The sequence below is a fragment of the Mauremys reevesii genome, linkage group 22 (genome assembly GCF_016161935.1).
Source record: "Mauremys reevesii isolate NIE-2019 linkage group 22, ASM1616193v1, whole genome shotgun sequence".
Lineage (NCBI taxonomy): Eukaryota > Metazoa > Chordata > Testudines > Geoemydidae > Mauremys > Mauremys reevesii.
In genome coordinates, this window is record NC_052644.1 from 5,718,611 (window position 1) to 5,739,766 (window position 21,156).

Below are 21,156 nucleotides of genomic sequence, written 5' to 3' on the forward strand. Positions count from 1 at the left end.
ATGGCCAAGGTGTGCTGGCGCCATACAAGATGGAGGCCACGGGATACGGTGGGGGTTGCTGAGGGACGAGGCCTGCTGGTGCCGCTCAACATGGAGACAACGCCCAGCTGGGAGGTTGAGTGAGGAGGTCACGTGTGGCAGTGGAAGGGGACCCAAGGGGGCAGCTGCTGCCAGTTTCCCTGGCACCCCCCCCCACCCGCCACGCTCCCAAACCCAGGCAGCAGCAGGCCGTGTTATATAGAATATAGATATATTTATGGATATACAAATTTCATACAGTACCAGGATGGATGGATGGATGGACAGACAGACGGACAGACACGCAGAGCACTACGTTTAAAAAAAAAACCAACAATAATAATGTACAGGGACAACGACGACAGAAGCTTCTTTAAAAAAAAGAATCTCGGGTAGAAATGATTGTTCCTCACAAAAAAAAAATTGTAGCAAAATGGTGAAAATAATAATAATAGTGAGATGCACTAGTACCTGGTGAGAGGAGCTAGGGGGAGGGTGGGACAGGAGGCAGTACCCCAAGATTCAAGTGTCCAGTCTGGGTCCCTCCGCAGATAACCATGGTGCACGGGTGGAGGGGGAAGGAAAGGAACCTCTGGTGCCACCCCTCTGGCTTGCCGGACAGAGCTGACCGCCCTTGGTTTGTTCGTCTTGGACAGCCAGAGAAATCCAGAAGGCTCATGGGAGGCCAGGGTGCCGGAGGAGCCCACGGGCACCCTGGTGGGGACAACTTTGAGGATTCACAACGGAAGCTCTGGATTTTGAGGATGAGGAACTGGGGAAGAGGAGAGGACGACAGGGGAGCCGGTCCCAGAAGATGACGAAGACTGAAAAACCACAAAGAGCAGCTTGTTCCGAGGTGGGTCCAAGAGAAGCCAGCTGCTCCAAGGGGAGGGAACCCATCCCAGTGTGGATCTAGAACCTGGAAGCTCCATGAAGCTGGGATCCATTCAGATGATGATCTAGAACCCTGGAAGCTCCATGGGGTGGGAACCCATTCTGATGCAGTTCCAGTTGCACTGTGGAGGATCCAGTTCCAGTGTGGATCTAGAACCTGGTGGTTTCCTTGGGGGGGACGGGCTCTCATATTGCCATGGATCAAGAAACTGGCTACTCCACGAGGCAGAGTTCCCATTGAGACATGGATCTAGAATCCAGTAATTCCATGGCAGGGGAAAGCTTCTATCCCAATGTAGGTCTAGAAACTGGGCACTCCATGGGGCAGGGATCCCATTCTGATGCGTATCTAGAACCCAACAGCTTCATGGTGGCAGACAGATCCCACTCCAGTGTGGATCCAGAACCCAGTTACTCCATGGAGCAGAAATCCCAGTCTGGCACAGATCTAGAACCTGATTACTCCATGAGGCTGGGATCTGATCTGGTGTAGCTCTGGGACACGGGGGTCCCATTCTGCTGTGGATCTAGAACCTGGTTGTTCCACAGGGGGAGGGATCCTGTCCTGCGGTAGATCTGGAACCCAGGCATCCTGTGTGGAGAGGACCCCGTACCAACACGGCTCTCCAGTCGCTCTGTAGTGTGATTTTGGGGAGTCCAAAGCCTTCAACCAGTCCAAAGAACCCCCTCTAAGAAACCCCACCAGGCTGGCGGGAAACGCGGCCTCGGCTGGCCAAGGCAGGAGTGGCCACTGCTCCGACGTAGTGAAGGTTTACAAAAGTTAAATGCACTTTATTTTTTAATATAAAAGGTTCAGCTCGTGGGGTGTTTATCCTCCTGCTGGAAGAGCGATTCAAAAAACAGTGAGACCATTAAATACAGGTGGGGCGAGGCGCCCCGGGGTGATGGTCCCAGGCACGCTGGAATCACGCAGCAGGATTTGCTCCTTCTAAAAATATATAATTTTTATATATAGATAAAAATTCTTTCACGTAAAAAATAAGAAGTCAGGTCAGCTGGTTTGTAGTGTCTAGGAGTGGAAGGGGGGAGCCATGAAATTCAGGGGGAGTAATTAGAGAGGACTTTGGATTTCGTTCTTCACATTCACACGCAGCCCCACTGGTGTCACATGGGGAGCTGGCATAGAGGGCAGATTTGGGGGTGTGGCTATTTGCTGCCCCCCAGGGCCCACAAGGGGTGTGGCTAGGGCGGATGATGGGGAACCCCAGGGCAGGACAGAGGAGCAGGGACCCAGGCCCCCGAATTTTCCTCCACCAGAAAACAAAGTCAGTGGTTCCCGCAGCGACCGACGGGACCTGGGGTCCGATCAGCAGCTGCCCCAGAAACCCTGCTCCCTTAGCACCAAGACCCCCCACTGCGCCATGCGGCTCCCACACCCTGCTCTGGGAAGACGCTTAGTGTTTCTAGGAGAGGGGGGGCAGGAGCAGGGGGGAGATCCTGCAGCCCATTAATGCCTTCTCCTGCCCGCTCTAAGCCACAACAGCTGACACCCCCTTCCTGGGGGCTCGGCGCTTGCCTGGCCAGAGCCAGATTCCTCCCCAAGTTTGGAATTGTAGTGTTTGGTCATCGCACCCCCCAGATGCAGCCACACATCTGGCACCGCCCAACTGCCCAGAGCCTTTCAGGCGCCCGCAGCGCCAGGGCCCCTTGGCAGCAGGATCCGGGGCGAGGGCTCTACAGATGTCTGAGAGTTTGGATCTGAGGCGCCGGGGGCAGCCAAGGCACGGAGGAGCCGAGACCCCCACAAGGAGGTGGAGCCCTGGTCCCATCTCACCCCCTCCTCCCCCCGGCCGAGCCTCTTACAAGTCCAGGGGCTCCTCCACGGGCACCGACTGAAGCTGGGTCAGCACCTTCTCGTCCGAGTCGAGGCCCTCGGGATCCAGGGGGTCGCTGGCTGAGCTGCCCAGCAGCAGCCCTTCGGCCTCGGGCAGCAGGAGGCCGCTCGGCTCCGTGCCATCCAGCACCTCCACTGCCCCCTTCTCCATCTCGAAGAGCCCCTCGGTGCCTGCCGCTTGCATCTCCATGCCCGCCGAGCCAGGCCACACTGCCGGCTGCGGCAGCGGGGACAGCACCAGGCCCTCCTGGGGGAAGTTCGAGAGGACGCCAGGCTGACGGCCGGCCACACCGTCCGCCCCGAAAGCCAAGGCCGGCTGGCCTGCCCCGGCGCCCTCGGAGTTCACGGGCCCTGGGACGGGGGCGCTGGTGCCGGTTAGAGGCGCCGTTTCTTGCTTGATGGGCAGGGCCAGGCTGCCGGCGGGGGCGGAGAGCACCGGGGACATGAGCATGGTGGCTGGGAAGGTGGCGGTCAGGATGAGCTTGCCCTGCTGGAGTGTCATGCCGGTGAGGATGGTGCCGCCGCCCGGCACTGGGTTTGTCAGGAGGAAGTTCCCTGCAGAGGGGAGAAGAGGGGTGTGGGGGGGAAACCCACAGGCCTCAAATGGGTGGGTGCCATCATCCCCATTGTACAGCTGGGGAGACTGAGGGGAACGGAGCGGAAAGGACTTGCCTGCCCATGGTCACCTGCTGACCCCCCCGCCACAGCCAGTCCTGAACCCACACCCTGGGAGAGACATGGGGTCTCGGTGGGAAGACTCGGGGACTCCCCCAACCCTCTGGGACCTTGTCCCAGGGTTCAGCACCCTTCCCCCCCACCCCCCCCCAACAGCCCCAGGCCTCCCTCTGCTTCGTGGGTGCTCCAAAATAATCTTCCCGGGGCCTGGGTCCACGACCCCACCCTCCCTTCTCCGGGATACATGGAACAGTCCCCGCCCCCCACCACCTCCCCCCAGCCCTCAGGTCCTTCCTCTAGTCTTCTCTGCCCCCCCCCACCCTCACCGCACACAGCCCCCAAATCCACCCGGCCAGGGCACAGGCCCCGATCCTCCCCCAGTCATTTCGGCTGCGCTCCCCCGGCCAGGGCGAACGCAGCCAGCCCCTCCCTCCCGCCCCCAGCGCGGCACCCGCGGGAGTACCTGGCGCACCGGCGGGCAGCTGCAGCGTGGTCACGCCCATGTTGGCGTTGATGAGGTGCACGTTGCCCTGCCCCGCGGTCCCACCGGCCGCCGGCGGAGCCCCCACCTTGAGCGGGGCAGCGCTGGCCAGGATCTGGATCGGCCCCACCCCCTGCTGCAGCGTCACCACCTGCGACGTGGGCACCACTTGCGGGAGCGAGATGAGCTGGGACCCCTGGGGCACCGACACCAGCTGTGGGGCGGGGGCCCCCTGGGGCACCGAGTACACCTGGGTGGGCGAGAGCGGCACCATCTGGGGAGGGGACAGCACCGGGGTGCCTGGGGCCGGCTGGGACAGGGGCACTACTTGGGAGGGAGGCGAGACCTGGGAGATGGGGATAAGGGGCGGGGCAGGGACGTGGACTACAGTGGGCACCGGGGTGCCCTGAGCTGGCCCCGGGACGGGCGAGGTGAGGGCGGGGAAGGACAGCAGGGGAGAGCCCTGGAGGAGAGGGGTGGCAGCCGGGGGAGGCGACGTCACGGGCAGGGCCTGGCCGGGCTGAGAACTAGGCACCACTTGGGAGAGGGGGACAATCTGGGAGCCGGAGGCCACCGGCTGGGGGAGGGCTGGGGCCGGGCAGGGGGCTTCCTCGCCTGACGGCACCACCTGCGGCACTGAGCCGGCCGGCGCGGGAAGCAGCGCCCCCTTTGGGTCGGACGCGGCCGGGGGCAGGGGAAGGAGCGTGGGCACCTCGGCCAGGGCCCTGACGGCCTGGCTCTCCTCCGTCTTCACCTCCACGGTGCCCGGGCCGAGCACAAGGGAGGGCAGCGCCTCCCCGGCTTCTGCCTTGATGTCAGGCCTGGCCGAGGAGGCCGGCGGCGACTCCAGGCCGGCGCCGGGCGGGGTCTTGGCCCCCCCCAGGGCGGCGCCGTTGAGGAGCACGGGCGGGGTGGACGCCACGGGGCTCAGGGTGATGGTTTGGCTGTCGCCCAGCGCCAGCCCGTTGATAAGCACCCCGCCCGGTGCCTGGAGCACGGAGCCGCCGTTCAGCAGCATGGCCTGCGGGCCGGCCGTGGTGATGAAGTTGCCGTTGAGCAGGATGGACGAGGCCCCGGAGCAGGCCCCGGCGGGCGCCGGCAAGAAGAGGTTCCCGGAGGCGACGGCCCCGTCCGGCACGGCGGGCGTCCCCACGGCCAGCTCCGTCTCCTCCGGCCCCCGGCTCAACTCGTCCTCCGTGCTGGGGTTCCCGTCCGACTCGCTGCGGGGAGAGAGGGACCGTTAGGGGCGGGGGGTTAGTCAGAACTGTCGCCCCCGCCCCCCTCCCCAGCTACTGCCTCTGCCCCCACCATAAAGGGGGCTGATATCCAGAGAACAATGAGAGACAGAATGGCCCAGTGGGTAGAGCAGCGAACTGGGCCTTCAGAGACTTGCTAGGCGAGTCCCTTCCCCGCCCCGTGCCTCAGTTTCCCCTTTGTACAGTCAGACTGCCAGCTCCTGGGGGCAGGGCCTGCCTCTCACTCAAGGGCCAGTGAGTTTAACAGCACTGAAAGCTCCTGACCCTCCCGACTGCTCGTTTACCTCGTTGCACAAACCTTCCCGGGGTCCCCAGGCAGCACCACATGCAGGAAAGTTCCCCAGGGAACCAAGAGCTCCCCACCCCCGTGGCAGAGTCCCAGCAGGACTGATTCCAGCCAGAGGGGGGACCTCCGAGCCCACATGGCCAGAGCCCGAGACCCCGCACGTCCATGGTGCTGTATAACACAGGCTATGAACCAGATCCCCAGCTGGGGTCAATCAGCGTCGCTCCATTGGCGTCTCTGGGGCTGTGCCGATCTCCCCCAGCCGAGGCTCTGGCCCCACAGATCTAGGGAAGGCAGCAGAGATCCAGCACTAAATTTGTTGCGGGGTCTCAGAGTCACCCCCTCCCGGTCAGGCATCGGCCTCCCCGCCACGCGGCAGGGTACAAGGAGCTGCGACACAGAGATCCGGCCGTCCCAGGCCACGTCTCCAGCCCCGTGGGTTTGCACCAAGCTCCAGCCTCGCAGGACCCAGCTGCCCCAGGCCGCACTCGCGGCCCCCCCCCCCCCCCCCCCCGCGGGACACCAGCACCGGCTGGAAGGTGAAATCACCCGGATGCCAGAGAGCTGGGGGTGGAGGAAGGGGGGGTCTCACATTTCACAACAAAGGGAGAGAGTTAGGAACAGCCTCCCCCTCCCCTCATGGGGCGAGGCAGAAGGTCACCAAGACACCCCCTCCTTCTTGTATTGAGGGTGTATCTGGGAGGGGCTGCAATCCCTGTCCCCCCCCACCACTCTTCCCTCGGGAGCTGTGTGAGGAGGGCCTGGGTCCAAGCATCGTGGGGGATGGGTTGGGGCATATGATTTTGGGGTGCACCTAGCTCTCCTTGGGGTGTCCTAGCACTGTGGAGGAGTGGGTTAAGGTGCATATGATTTTGGGGTACACCTTGCTCTCATGGGGGGAGTCACAGCATTGTGGGGGGATGGTTTGGGGGGGACAGGGTTTTGGGGTGCATCTAGCTTTCTCTAGGGGCTCCCAGCACTGGCTTCTGACCCTGTAGGAGGATAAGTTGGGGGGTCTCTACCTATGAATATGTGGGGGGCTGCTGGCCTGTCCCTGGGGAGAGATGGGGGGGACATGGGGTTTTGGGGTGCACCCTCCCAGCTCCTCTCCTGCCCATGGGTGAGATTTGGGGAGGGAAGCTGTGCCTCTTGCTGAGTGGTCTCAGTCCAGCGCACCCCACAATGGGGGGTCTGCCTGGGTGATTTGGAGGTGCTGTTACAGAGCGATTCCTGTGTCTATTACTGGGTGCCCTGCTGCTGGAGGGGGTGTGTTGTTTTGGAGGGTCACTCCAGAATCCTGGGGCTCCCCATCCCCTCTCACCAAAAGGGATTCTTCCTTTCCCTGGGGGGCCAGCTTCGGAGTTCCTATAGGTTCTTGGGGTCCCCCTTTCCCTGTAGCCCGATGAGATATTGAGGTATGCGGGGACCTGGGATGCCTGCAAAGGGGGTTCCTCTTGCTGGGGTCCCCTTCGCCCTATAAGGGGAAGCCTGCAAGAGGTCAGGGTCCCCCCCCAACCCCCTGTTGGGGGGTGCCTATGAGGTCTAAAGAGGGGGTGAATGGGATTGAAGGAGGATCCTTCCAGGGGTAGCTGGATAGGATCTTTGGGGGATGTAGCATCAAGTGGGGGTGCCTACAGAAGGGGGCTGCACGGGATGGGGTGCCTGCAGAGGAGAATCTGGGGGGGGGGGAGGATGTGTAATTTCTAGAGAGGGTCCCTGCAGGAGTAGATTGTAAACAATCTGAGGGGTGCAGATAACCTGGGCTGTAGAGGAGCAGGAGAATTCCCAGGGGGAGCGTATATGATGTGTGTGTGTGGGGGGCCCTGCAGGGGCAGACTGTATAGAATCTGGAGCCCCCCCCCCCCCCAGAGGGGAGATGGAAAGGATCTAGGAGTTGTAGGCTGGGGGGGGCGGGTTCTCCCATGGGGAAGGGGGTGCTGCATGGGAAGTGTTCCCTGCAAAGTTTTCCAGTACTGGGCTCTCAAAGGAGGAGATGTCCCCCACCCGCAGAGGGAGGAGGTCCTGTGGGGGCCTCTTGGGGGAGCTCTGTCCAGGCTCTCAGGGGATCCCTGCAAGGGGGGGGGTTGTCCAGGCTCCTGCCGGGGGCAGGGGGTTCCCCGCAGGGGTGGCTATCCGGGCTCTCGGGGTGGGTTCCCCACGGGGTGGGATCTGTCCGGTCTCGAGGGGGGGTTCCCCACGGGGGGAGGGGCTGTCCAGGCTCTCGGGGGGTGGGTTCCCCGCAGAGGAGGGGGGGGCTGTCCGGGCTCTCGGCGGGGGGGTTCCCCGCAGAGGATGGGGCTGTCCGGGCTCTCGGCGGGGGTCGCCACGGGGCTGTCCGGGCTCTCGGGGGTGGGTTCCCCGCAGAGGATGGGGCTGTCCAGGCTCTCGGGGGTGGGTTCCCCGCAGAGGAGGGGCTGTCCGGGCTCTCGGCGGGGTTCCCCGCAGAGGAGGGGGCTGTCCGGGCTCTCGGCGGGGTCGCCACGGGGAGCTGTCCGGGCTCTCGGCGGGGTTCCCGCAGAGGATGGGGCTGTCCGGGCTCTCGGCGGGGGAGTCGCCGCGGGGGGGTCTGTCCGGTCTCGCGGGGGGGTCTGTCCGGTCTCGAGGGGGGGGTCCCCGCCCCCCCCTTACCTCTTGCTGGGGGTGCCGGCGCCTCCCCCGCTGCGGTCCCGCTGCCGCCGGTTCTTGAACCAGTTGCTGACCTGGGTGAGCGAGAGGCCGGTGTCGCGGGCCAGGCGCCGCTTCTGCTCGGGGCTGGGGTAGCGGCTGCGGCCGTAGGAGTCGCGCAGGGCGGCCCGCGAGCGGCGCTTGAAGCAATACACCGTCTCCTCGCCGTCCCAGATGGTGCTGGGCAGCGGGAACTTCTTGCGCAGCCGGTACTTGTCCACCGCGCCCAGCGCCCGGCCCCGGGCCGCCTCGGCCTCGCGGTAGCGGGCGCGCAGGTAGAGGTCCTGCAGGAAGGGGTGGTGCGGGGCGGCGAAGGGGCGGCTCTGCAGCAGGCGGTAGAGCTCCCCGAAGTCCCCGCGCTGGAAGGCCAGCAGCGCCCGCGCCTTGGCCAGGCTCTCCCCGCCCGCCGCCTGCTCCGGCTCCGGCTCCGGCTCGGCCGGCAGCGAGCCCAGGAAGCGGCCCAGCCGGCCCGGGTCGCCGGCCTGCAGCAGCGCCTCGCACACGCACGACACTTGCTCGGGGGAGAAGCGCGGCGGCGGCGGCGGCGGCGGCGGGGGGGAGCCCGCGGGGGGCGGCGGGGACGGGGGCGGCCGCTAAAGTTGGCAGAAGTTGGCGGGACTCGTCCGGCGGCGGCGGGGGAGCCCCCCCCGGGCCGCGGCCGGGCGCGGCGGGATCCGCAGGGAAGGAAGCCCTGTTCGGGGCTCGGTGCCTCCTTCCCCGCCCTGCCCCCGCGTCCCCTCCCCCGGCGCCCCCCCCGCGTCCCCTCCCCCTCTGCTCGCCTCCCCCCGCCCTGCGTCGCCTCCCCCCGATCCTCGACCCCCCCGTGTCCCCTCTTCTCACTTCCCCCCTCCCGCCTGCTCCCCCTTTCCCCCCTCCCGGCCCTTCCCCAACCACCCCCCCGGCACTCCCCGGGGCTCCGCCCCCTGCCCCTCGGCTCCGCCCCCTCTTCCTCCACTTCCAAAGCGCCAGCCTGGCTTGTCCCGTTCACACACAAAGGGAGCGTCGCCAAAAAGCAGCTTCCTTCCTCCCGGCACCGCCCCCCCCCCCCTGCTCTGCCCCCTTCCTCCCGGCGCCGCCCCCCTCGCCGCCACTTTGCAAAAGTTTCCAAACACGTTGCCACGCGGGGAGGGGGGCGGATCCCGGGGCTCTCGCGCCGCTTGGCCAAAGTTGGCGAGTGGTTGCGGGTCCCTGCCGGGGCGGGTGCTGGTGGGATGCGGCTTCCCCCCCCCCCCCCCCCCCACCGCCGGGCGCAGGGAGACGCGGCTGCTCTGCGGGAGGCCGAGTCCGGCCCGGCGACTGGCCGCAGCGAGCCGGGGCAGGGGCAGGGCCGTTGTTGTCCGGCCCCTGGGTCGGGGTGGGCTGCGCCCTGGTCTTCCTGGGCCGGGGGGAGCTGGGAGCAGAGCTCGGGGCTGGGAACAGTAGAGTGGGGGAGGCTGGGGCTGGGGGCGCAGCAGAGCTGGGGGCAGGGGCTGGGAGCAGAGCTCGGGGCTGGGGCCGGGAGCAGCAGAACCGGGGACTGGCTGTGGGGAGGTGGGCGCAGCAGAGCTCGGGGCTGGGTGTGGGGTGGGATGAGCGGTGGGGGTGGGAGCTGGGAGCAGCAGAGGTGGGTGGTGGGCGGGGCTGGGAGCAGAGCTGGGGCTGGGTGCGGGGCCGGGAGCAGCAGAACCGGGGGCTGGCTGGGGGTGCAGCAGAGGTGGGTGGGTGGGCGGGGGCTGGGAGCAGAGCTGGGGCTGGGTGCGGGGGCAGGAGCAGCAGAACCGGGGGCTGGCTGTGGGTGGGAGCTGGGAGCAGCAGAGCCTGGGGGTGTGGGGCTGGGGGGGGAGGCTGGGTGCGAGCCCACCCTCGGGACTATTCCGAACCTGGTGACTGCTCAGGCCACAGTGTGGGGGCCCAGTCGGGGCTGAAACCATCTCCCCAGCAAAAGATGGATTCAAACTTTCCCCCTTATAATCACCCCCTTCATACACCCGCCCCTGCCCCCCCTGTCTTGCCATTTTGGTAGGGCCACGGCTGGAGCTGTGCTGAGATAATTGCTCCCTGCGGGGCCTGAGCCGGTTGTGGGGATGCGGCAGGCCGGGCTGGGGTTAGTTCAGCCGGGGTCGGCGGAAAGAGGGGGACAGCTCAGGGCAGTGAGCGCAGCAGGGTTGGTATGGACCATGGAAGAGCCATTGAATCGCTTCAGCGTAGCTGGGGATTCCCCCCCCACAGCCAGCCTCCTGCCCCGCTCCCCACAGCACCCCCTGCTGGGCCAGCCCGGGGCTGGAGTAGCCCGGAGCTCATAAGAACGGCTAGGCTGGGTCAGACCAAAGGTCCGTCTAGCCCAGTGTCCTGTCTGCCGACAGTGGCCAGTGCCAGGTGCCCCAGACGGGAATGAACAGAACAGGGAATCATCACGTGATCCATCCCGTCGCTCATTCCCAGCTTCTGGCAAACAGAGGCTAGGGACACCATCCCTGCCCATCCTGGCTAATAGCCACTGATGGACCTGTCCTCCATGAATTTATCTAGTTCTTTTTTGAACCCTGTTATAGTCTTGGCCTTCACAACATCCCCTGGCAAGGAGTTCCACAGGTTGACTCTATGTTGTGTGAAAAAATACTTCCTTTTGTTTGTTTTAAACCTGCTGCCTATTCATTTCATTTGGTGGCTCCCCATGCAGCCAACGCCTCTGACCGGCTCCCCGCAGTGTGGTTGATGTGTGTGGGTTGTGGTTGTCGGCGTCTGGGTGGGCGTGTCGGCGTGTGGGTGGCTGTCCATGCCGGGGGTGTATCCGTTTGTGAGTGCAGCTGTTTCGGTGCTTGTGTGGGGTTGTCAGTGTGTTCGGGTGTCGCTGTGGGTGTCGGTACGTGTCAGTTGTGCTTGTCACTTGTATCGGGCCGTGACTAGGGGTTTGTGTGTGTCACTGTGGTGGGTGGTTGTGGGTTTGTGTCTCTCTGCCGCCCGCTTCCCCAGGCTATGAATGCCTCAGGGCTGGGTCTCCCAAGCATCGGTCACCCCTGGGTGTGGATTGGGGTCCCAGGGTGGGTTTCAGGGTGGATAGGGTTTCAAACCGCTGGGTTGGGAGAGGTCCGGGTTGGGAGCCCAGAGGAACAGGGATGGGCAGACCCGGCTGTCGTGGGGAGCTCCTGGCTGCATCTCTAGGGGACAGGCCCGTCTGTCCCCGGCTGCTTGTGGCCAGTCCTGGGGACAGACGGGAGCAGCTGCCTGGCACAGACAGGGTGGGGAGCAGCCGCCATGGCTTAATACCCGTGCCCGGGGTCAGGTTACCAGTCATGCCCCCACCTAGGCTCGCTGGATGGCCCCAGCCCATGGGGGCAGGCTGGGACAGCTGGGGGTTCGTGGCAAAGCCAACCCTTGCAAAGCCCTCAGCTCCTGGGGAGCGTCTGAGCCTAGGGGCCGTCTCAGCCCACCCCAGAGAGCCAGGGCCATGCAGCGGGACCAGGGCCCCGAGGCTGGGGCTGGTGTTGGGGGATTCCTCCAAACTGCAGATACCAGCCTGCCTGGATTCAGGGCTGGGGCCCTGTGGGTCAGGAGTGAGGGGCAGAGCTGGGGGTGGGGGGGGAGCCCAGGGCTGGGCTAGCAGGGGGCTCTGGGTCAGGAGTGAGGGGCACCGGCAGAGCTAACCCGTCTCCTGCTCCGCCAGCCCCTTTGCTCTGCGCATCCCAGCCGGGTTTTGGCTGGAGGGAGCCCAGCGGCCGCTGCCCTGTCCCTGGGGGTGTCAGATACACAGTCTCAGCGGTGGAGGGTGCCCAGGGGAGGAGGCAGCAGCCACGGGGTGGGGAGCTCTAATCTGCTGCCCTCGGCTGGGCAGGATCAGAATTGCCCATCAGCGTGTCAAAGACCCTCCCTGCAGCTGGGATTCTCTGGCTCAGGGTGCCAGGGGAGGAAGGGCTGGGGGTGCTCTCCACACTATCGCCTACAGGGGCCAGAAGTAAATCGGGCCCAGATCCACCAAAGCTTCAGGGTCTTCACTCCTCCCCCCAAAAAAAATATTGGGAGCCCCCCCAGGGGTCATTGATCATCCCCTCCAGAGAGACTCGCAGCGGCATGTGGGCCTGGGCGAGCACCAGGGCCTGGATCCAAGTGCCCGGCCTTTGTCCGGGTAAGTGAGAGAGAGGCAGAAAGTGGGACTCAGCTGGGGGCTCCCCCCACAGCCGGCTCCTGCCCCGCTCCCCACAGCGCCCCCTGCTGGGAGAGGTTGGGGCTGGAGTAGCCGGGAGCTCCCCCCACAGCCATATCCTGCCTCACTCCCTACAGCGCCCCCTGCTGGGAGAGGCCAGGGCTGGAGTAACTGGGAGCTCCCCCCACAGCTGGCTCCTGCACTGCTCTCCACAGCGCCCCCTGCTGGGAGCTCTGGAGAACACGGTGCACCAAAGTGTTTTTGTCCATCCTGGCGATGTAGCCGGAGAACGTGCAACGTGGCTTTTGAATCTAACGGGCGACTGGAGGATGGCCAGGCCTTTGTGGGCTTGTGACATTTCACACACACACAGACCACGTTATGCCCGGGATTTGGCACTGACGGCACGTATGGAAAGCCTCCAGCCGCTCCAGGTCTGCCCGGGGCAGGGACCAGGTTTCTGACCTTACAGCAGTCCAGGGAGAACGTGGCACAGATCCTGACCTTGGTCTCAGCACAAGGAGGGTTTTTACATCCGGAGTGAGACCTGGACTCAGGCAGGAGGTGGGAGACCTCTCCGTGGGGGAGCGTCCCGTTCACCACCACCAGTCGAACTCTGCCAGCAGTCTAAGTAGATGAATTCATCCCCACTCCCCATGGCGCTTGGCCCCACCTGCACCCAGGGTTCTGCTGGCCCAGCTCCCAGGTCTGGATCTTGGTCTTCTGCCAGGAGACGTTCAACCCCACAGCGTGGTGGGTGGGGCTGAGATTCTCTGCCTTCCCCACAAGCCAGGCAGCCCTTTGTCAGTGACCAGGTCTTGACCAACCTTGATTCTGACGGGTGGCCCGGCAAGTCCCACTGGCCAGTCAGTAGCTATTTGTCCTGTAAATCAGGCGGTTAAGTTCTCGGTGCGGCTCTGCCGAGGAGCGGCTGCGTCCCACCAGGCAGACCGTGAGCAAAGCCCCTTCCAGGGACCTAGGACCAGGAGATCGGCCTGTAGCTGCCCCACTTGGTGTGAGATCCTCTGCCCGCTGTGATGCCATCTGTCTGTTCTGCTGGCGCTTTGCCTGGTGCCCACAGGCTGATGGTCGCTGGGTACCAGCAGCGTGGCCAGTCCCACCTCCTCGAGCATTGGTTTGCCGGGTCCTGTGGCATCAGGCGGGCACCCGCAGGCACGTGCCTCAGTAGGAGCTGCCTGGTCTTGTGATGGAGGTGTTAGACGGCTGTGCCTGGCTCTGGAGGCAGGACGCAGGTGCAGGATGTTGTGTGCTCTGCCGCCCTTGGCACCAGGATGGGCACATCCACCCCCGGACGCTGTGCTGTCAAGCGCCCTGGTGCCGGGTGCTGCTCCGAGATCCCTGGGATTGAGCTGGAGCTGGGAATCTGCGATGCCAGGTGCGATGCCATCAGCCGTGGGAGCGACGGGCCGCAGTAGGCGATGATGCTCTCCATAACCCACCCGTGCCAGGGATTTCCTGGGCACCTACTGGGAGCCATTTCCACTGCCACTGGGGCTCAGGGTTCACCACTTCCGTCCCACCTGCTGCTGCCCCGGTCAGCCTGGCACTGGGCACGGAGTGGGGGAGCAGCTGGTGCCTCTGAGCGGGACAGCTCAGTGCCAGGGAAGGCGGGTGCTGATGGGACAAGGGGGGACCCAGGTCGGGCACCGGGGGAGCAGATAGCCCAGGTGTGAGGGAGGGTCTGACCTGGGGGGGGGGAATCACAGGAGCAGACAAAGACTCGGGTGAGATGGTGGCAGCTGGGCTTAGAGACCTGCCTGCCTGGCACAGGCTCCCTGGCCAAGGCCTCAGCTGCATCAGGCGTCACCCTCTGCTCCAGCCCAGCCATTTGTAGGGCCAGTGTTTGGCCTGTGCTTGTAACCAGCAAAGGTGGGAACTTCCAAGGCTGTGAGCTTCCTCGGAGCAGTGATGGCCCCTCAGGGCAACTGATAGCCTGGGGTCCCAGTACAGCACCAGGCCCCGGCGCCAGGATTCACACCCAGCCCCTCGGGCAGCGCCCGGGCCCCGGCGCCAGGATTCACACCCAGCCCCTCGGGCAGCGCCCAGTGCCAGGATTCACACCCAGCCCCTCGGGCAGTGCCTGATGCACCTGGGTCCCAGTGCCAGGATTCGCACCCAGCCCCTCGGGCAGCTCCTGACGCACCTGGGCCCTGGCACCAGGATTCACACCCAGCCCCTCGGGCAGTGCCTGATGCACCTGGGCCCCAGCACCAGGATTCGCACCCAGCCCCTCCCTCAGCGCCCAGTGCCAGGATTCACACCCAGCCCCTCGGGCAGCGTGTGACGCACCTGGGTCCCAGTGTCAGGATTCGCACCCAGCCCCTCGGGCAGCGCCTGGGCCCCGGCGCCAGGATTCACACCCAGCCCCTCGGGCAGCGTGTGACGCACCTGGGCCCCAGCGCCAGGATTCACACCCAGCCCCTCGGGCAGCGTGTGACGCACCTGGGCCCCAGCGCCAGGATTCACACCCAGCCCCTCGGGCAGCACCTGACGCACCTGGGCCCCGGCACCAGGATTCACACCCAGCCCCTCGGGCAGTGCCTGGGCCCCGGTGCCAGGATTCGCACCCAGCCCCTCGGGCAGCGCCGGGGCCCCAGCGCCAGGATTCGCACCCAGCCCCTCGGGCCGCGCCGGGGCCCCAGCGCCAGGATTCACACCCAGCGCCTCAGGCAGCGCCTGGGGCCCAGCGCCAGGATTCGCACCCAGCCCCTCGGGCAGCGCCCAGTGCCAAGCAGAGGAGCTGTGAAAGCTGCCAGGGGGTCAGGCGAGGGGAATCAGCCCCTTATCCCAGCCCCTTGAGGCCCACCTTGCTTCGCCTAACCCCCTCTCCCTCCCCGCACAAGGGACAAGAATGAGCTAGGGGCGCCACCTTGTGGCTGATTTTAGAACTGCAGAAATGCAAGACACCCACGCGAGGTATGCAGGGACGTGCCCTGCCTAGTGGTTAGAGCGGGGAGGGAGGGAGCTGGGAGCCAGGACTCCTGGGTTCTATCCCCAGCTCTGTGAGGGGAGTGGTGTCTAGTGGTTAGAGCAGGGGGGCTGGACGCCAGGACTCCTGGGTTCTATCCCCAGCATATGTCCACAAGATAAGCATGAGATTATTTAGCTGTGCCTCCTCCTCTCCCTGCCTCCAAAGCCCAGCAGCTCCCCCCCAGCTTCAGCATCCAGAGCTGCCTCCCGGGGACACCAGCCCTCCTGGGTCTCCCCACCCGCTCCTGGCCCTGCTTAGCTCGAGGAACCCGGCTGAGCAGCAGCACCTCCCTGCCTGCTGCATGCGTGTGCCTGGGGGCCTGCTGCTCAGAGCAGCTGGGGGGCTATTTTTACTCTGGTCCTGCCCTTTCGCAGCCCCCCTGCACCTGCTGGGATCCCGTCAGGGGCAGGCGTCGCTCTGCCCAGGGGGTGCATCTGGGCATGTGCATTCTGGCCTGCCAGCCCCACCCTGGCTGCAAGGGCCGGCCCAGACTGACCTCTGCCAGCTCCATCCCCAGTCTAGCCATCCGGCCCGGATTCAGGCAGCTCCCCGCTCCTGGAGGCCTGCGTTCAGCTACCCTCCCCGTCCCCGGAAGGCAGCCTGCCTTGACATGAACCCCGGGCAAAATCGTCCCATGTTTTGTGAACCAAGGGGGCAGCCCTGGCTCGAGGCCCTGGGCTGTGTGGGTCACCTCATGTCCCATGGCAGGTTCAGAGCTGACCAAGGGCAAATTGGAGCCTGTCTCAAAGGCAGCGATTGGCCTCTTAGCCCAGGGACGACAAAGAGGGCACAGGAGAGGTCGTGCCTGGGGGCTTCTGCTTCCCCCATCCCAGAGCACAAGAACGAGGGAACCGTCAGTGAGATCAAAAGATGGCCAATTCCAAAGCAATGAAAGGAAAGACGTGATTAGCCTGTGGAACTCCCGGCCCCATGAAATCGCTGAGGCCAAGCGCTTCGCGAGATTCCAAGCGGGAGGATGGATCCCGACTGTGTTGCCAGTTCTAGCAGCAACTGCTAACGCTTTTCGGAAGGGAGGTAAAAGCCTCATGCTTCAGGCTCAGGTAAGCTCTGGCTACCAGGGTTGGAAAGGCTGTTTTGTGTCTTCATCTGGAGCCAGCCGCTGTTGGAGGCAGGTTCCCAGGGTAGAGGGACCCGGGATCAGATCCAGTCCGGCACGGCCCATGGGCCTGTGGCCGTTTAGGGCAGAGGTGGGTAAGAGGGGAGGGCAGGAGATGGACTAAGGCGTGGGGCAGAGAAAGGTGCTGCGATATGAGCCGCAACACAAGGATGAGGGGCGCGTGGCAACGCTGAAGGGAAATGATGCAAGGAAAGGACTTGGTTACGCAATGGGCCTGTGGAACTCACAGCCACTGGATATCAGGGAGCCCCCCCCTCCCCCGAGCTGAGCAGGATCCAAACCAAGGAGCGGCTGTTTATGTGACATGCAGAGCGACACTCCAGGGGGTTAATAAGAGAAGGGCCCATCACTGAGCCGGGGGGAGGGGGGGGGAGTTGCAGGTAACGTCTCCTGGGCCAGTTCTCCCAGCACTGCCCACTAGAGCTGGTTTTGCACCTTCCTCTGAAGTGGCTGGTGCTGGGCACTGCCTAGCTGGCCAAACCGCCTCCCTCCGGGCTTCTATCGCCACCTTTGGGAGGGGGTGGGGCCTAGTGGTTAAAGCAGGGGGGCTGGGAGCCAGGATTCCTGGGTTCTATTCCCAGCTCTGGGAGGGGGAGTGAGGTCTAGTGGTTAGAGCAGGGGGGGCTGGGAGCCAGGTCTCCTGGGTTCTATTCCATAATGCAGTATCATTTCTCCTTCCCACCCCCCTCCACCCCATCCCTATTCAGTTGTGTACAGCCGAGGGGAATTAACACTGCCCGACCACACAGAGGGACCCGGGCATTGACCTCTTAATGCCACCCGCCTGCCCACTCTGTCCTCTCTCCACTGAGGGGTCACCACCATGCCGGGGTGGCAGGGGGGAATGAAGCCCTGAAGGGTTAATGGAGAGCAGGTGAAGGGTTAACTAGCTGGATAAAAGCATGGGGATGGGGGTGGGGCTAGCTAGCTAGATAGTTGGGGTGTATGGGGATAGCTAGATAGATGATAGTTGGGGTGTATGGGGATAGATAGATTAGATAGAGGGGATGGCTAGATGGATAGATTAGATAGATTGGTGTATGGGGATAGAGAGAGAGAGCAGGGGGTGTATGGGGATAGCTAGATAGATGATAGTTGGGGTGTATGGGGATAGATAGAGGGGATGGCTAGATGGATAGATTAGATAGATTGGTGTATGGGGATAGAGAGAGCGAGCAGGGGGTGTATGGGGATAGATAGATACATTAGGTAGATAGATAGATGGGGTGTCTGGGGATGGATGGAATAGATGAGTGTATATGGGCAGGGGCGGCTCTACAAATCACGCTGCCCCAAGCAGCGCGGAGCGCTGCGCCGCCCTTCCCCAGTCCCGCGGCGGGTCCCCTCTTCCCGCGGCTCCGGCATCCTGGGGAGGGCGGCATTTGGCCCCGGTGGAGCTCCCGCCGGCATGCCTGCGGCAGGTCCACCGGAGCCCGGGACTAGCGGACCTGCCGCAGTCATGCCTGCGGGAGCTCAACCGGAGCCGCGGGAAGACGGGACCCGCCGCATGCCGGCGGAAGCTCAACCGGAGCCAAATGACGCCCTCCCCAGGATGCCGCCCCAAGCGGGTGCTTGGCCCGCTGGTGCCTAGAGCCGCCCCTGTATATGGGGATGGACAGACGGATGGGGGGGTGTTTGGGGATGGATGGATGGATAGGTGTGTGCAGGTGGATAGATGGGTTTATATGAGGATGGACGGATGGATAGATAGACCGATACATGGGTGGACAGACAGACGGGTGGATAGGTGTATGGGGGGGGCGGACAGACAGCTGTGTCTGGGGATGGGTGGATAGATGTGGACGGACGCACGGGAGGATGGGTGTGTAGGGAGGCGGACAGACAGCTCTGTCCAGGGATGGATGGGGGGATGGATGGATAGATGCGGACGGACAGACAGACAGGTGGATGGTTATGGGGGGAACGGACAGACGGGGAGAGGCGGACAGGAGGACGGGTGAATAGGCGGGCAGAGAGCTGTGCCCGGGGATGGGTGGATGGATGGATGCGGACGGACGGGAGGCTGGGTGCATGGGGGGCAGGCAGAGAGCTGTGTCCGGGGATGGATGGGTGGATAGATGCGGACGGGGGGACGGGTGCATAGGGAGGCGGACAGAGCGCTGTGTCCGGGGATGGATGGGTGGATAGATGCGGACGGGGGGACGGGTGCATGGGGGGCGGGCAGAGAGCTGTGGCCGGGGATGGGTGGATGGATGCGGACGGGGGGACGGGTGCATGGGGGGCGGGCAGAGAGCTGTGGCCGGGGATGGGTGGATGGATGCGGACGGGGGGACGGGTGCATGGGGGGCGGGCAGAGAGCTGTGGCCGGGGATGGCTGGACGGGCACAGACGGGCTGGCTCCGGGGGGGGGGTGTTGGCTCTGTGGCAGGAGGGGGGGCTGGCTCCGCTCCAGGAGCGGGCGCGGCGGCAGGGAAGGGGTTAAGCGCCCCCCTCCCGCCCCGGGAGCTGTACATGGGCAGTGGGTGCGGCCCCGCCAGCCTCCGCCCCCTGGCCCGGGCGGCTCCGTCCGCTGCGCTGCCAGCCCGGGGCAGGGCGCAGGAGCCGCGGGCCAGGCCGGGAGGTTCGGGGAGCCGCGCGGGGCCCGGGGCCGGCCGGGGGCTGCGATGAGCCCGATCCGGGCCAGGGGGCGCTGAGCCGGGCGCCCATCCCCGTGGCTTCGGCGCGCCTGGCTGGATGTGAGGGAGGGGGCGAGGGCTCTGCCGACCCACGCGCGGGGGGACCCGCCGGGCTCGCGTCCGTGTCCCCGCCCTGCCCCCCACCCCACGAGCGCCCGCGATGTCCGCCGAGGTGCGACTGAAGCAGCTGGAGGCGCTGGCGCTGGACCGGAGCTTCCTGGGGCTGGACACGCTGCTGGACCTGCTGCTCTGCGTCTCCCACGAGCTGGGCGCCTCGCCCCTGGCCCACGAGAAATACATCGCGGAGTTCCTGCGCTGGGGTGAGCCCGCCGGGCGCCGGGGTCCCTCCCCGGCCGCGCCCCCTCACGCCCCGGACACCTGGGTCCCTCCCCGGCAGCGCCCCACGCCCCGAACACCTGGGTCCCTCCCTGGCTACCCCCCCCTCACGCCCCGGACACCTGGGTCCCTCCCCGGCCGCCCCCTCTCACGCCCCGGACACCTGGGTCCCTCCCCGGCAGCGCCCCACGCCCCGAACATCTGGGTCCCTCCCCGGCCGCGCCTCCTCACGCCCCGAACACCTGGGTCCCTCTCTGGCTGCCCCCCCTCACGCCCCAGACACCTGGGTCCCTCCCTGGCAGCGCCCCACGCCCCGGACACCTGGGTCCCTCCCCGGCAGCGCCCCACGCCCCGGACACCTGGGTCCCTCCCTGGCTGCCCCCCCTCACGCCCCGGACACCTGGGTCCCTCCCTGGCTGCCCCCCCCTCACGCCTCGGACACCTGGGTCCCTCCCTGGCTGCCCCCCCCTCACGCCCCGGACACCTGGGTCCCTCCCTGGCCAGGGTGGCATATCAGGGGGCACGCAGCTTGGTGGGGTGATGATGCAAGGGGATGTGGTGCTGTGATGAGTTGGGGGTGCCTGGAAGCCCATGGGGAGGGCTGGTGGCCAGGCAGTGTCATGAGTTTGGGAGGACAGGAGGGGTCTCACGTTCTTGGCAGCATTTTCCTTGGCATCTCCTCTAAGCCCCCTAAGGGCCTGGCCCAGGGTGGGCCAGGAACAAAGATAAACCTGCCCTGCCCCCCAGGGCAGCCCACTTATGGAGGAGAGCCGATGAGTCACCCCAGCAGGCCCAGGGCACTGGGCAATCCACTGAGGGTGGGGGGAACCGGGGCATGACCCCGCTGTCCCTGCCCCCTCACCTCCTGGGCACAGCGGGCCCCCCAGTGAAGGGCAAATGGCTTGGGTGCTGGGGAGAAGGCTACCAAGTGTGGGGCGAGTCCCTCGGGGGCAGGGGGTCTGTATCGAGATCCCCCCACCAGTGAAATCAGCGACGGGTGCCCAGTGACGAGGGGGTCCGAGCAGAGGTGGGTCTGGTTCGGCCTGGTAGGGGGACGCCTGGGTGTTGCGGATCCGAGCTCTCTTGAGGGTCTGGGTTGGGGGTGTGTGGAAGTTCTGGTTGCCTGAAGCCTATATCGTGGGGTGGTGGCAGGAGCCCCGAGCCCCACAGATGATTCCGCATCATGCGTGGGACGGGGCTCAGGGCAGGGCGGGGAGCCTGTAGGATCCACACTGCGGGGTGTGGGGGTTGTCTCCAGCCTGGTATCACCAGACCAGACGGGCAGCCGCTGGGTGTTGGGGGAGGGGTCCCCCCGGCAGTTCCAATCTGGCCTCCGTTAACCAAAACCTGCCCCTCGCCGATCCCCCCCAGCCCCCTCGCCGATCCCCCTCTCAGCCCAGTTCCGAGTCGGCGTGTGAGCTCCCAGCCCCCGGCCGGCCCATGGAGATGGAGCCTCACGGAGTGCGGTTCCCTTGGCCGGGGGCGGGGGGGGACGACGACAGCACCTGCTCGGGGGGTGCTTCAAATCCAGGCCTCTCTCGGGCCTGCTGCCCAGTCAGTGTCCGACGCTCCCAGGGGGTGAAGAGGGGGCTGCTGGGCCAAGAACCCCGGCTGGCGCTGAGGGCTCTGGGAGGGGAGTGGGGTCTAGTGGTTAGAGCAGGGGGGCTGGGAGCCAGGACTCCTGGGTTCTAGTCTCTGCTCTGCCACAGCCCATAGTCAAGTCCCTTCCCCTCTCTGTGACTTCCTTTCCCTCCGGTGGCAATGAATAGGGAGGGCAAGGAAGGTTCATTAGTGACCTCAGGGGA

General features: G+C 65.3%; 2 protein-coding genes across 6 annotated transcripts in view; one reads left to right on the top strand and one right to left on the bottom strand.

Moving 5' to 3' along the window:
* Window positions 1–255: 255 nt before the first annotated feature.
* On the bottom strand, window positions 256–13,702 carry SIX5 (SIX homeobox 5). The gene is made up of 5 exons (XM_039510891.1): window positions 13,538–13,702; window positions 8,094–8,722; window positions 3,906–5,143; window positions 2,737–3,322; window positions 256–1,752 (listed from the first exon to the last, which is right to left on the bottom strand). Exons 1-5 carry the CDS (start codon window positions 13,700–13,702, stop codon window positions 1,602–1,604), a joined length of 2,769 nt encoding a protein of 922 aa, XP_039366825.1. The 3' UTR covers window positions 256–1,601.
* Window positions 13,703–18,981: 5,279 nt separating this feature from the next.
* The window catches only part of DMPK (DM1 protein kinase), a 37,857-nt gene continuing 35,682 nt past the window's right edge, over window positions 18,982–21,156 (top strand). For all 5 annotated transcript variants that reach the window (XM_039511032.1, XM_039511034.1, XM_039511035.1 and 2 more), the window contains exon 1: window positions 18,982–19,335. In XM_039511032.1, coding sequence (XP_039366966.1) covers window positions 19,176–19,335 — 160 coding nt within the window. In that variant the 5' untranslated portion in view covers window positions 18,982–19,175. The remainder of the gene's footprint in view (window positions 19,336–21,156) is intronic.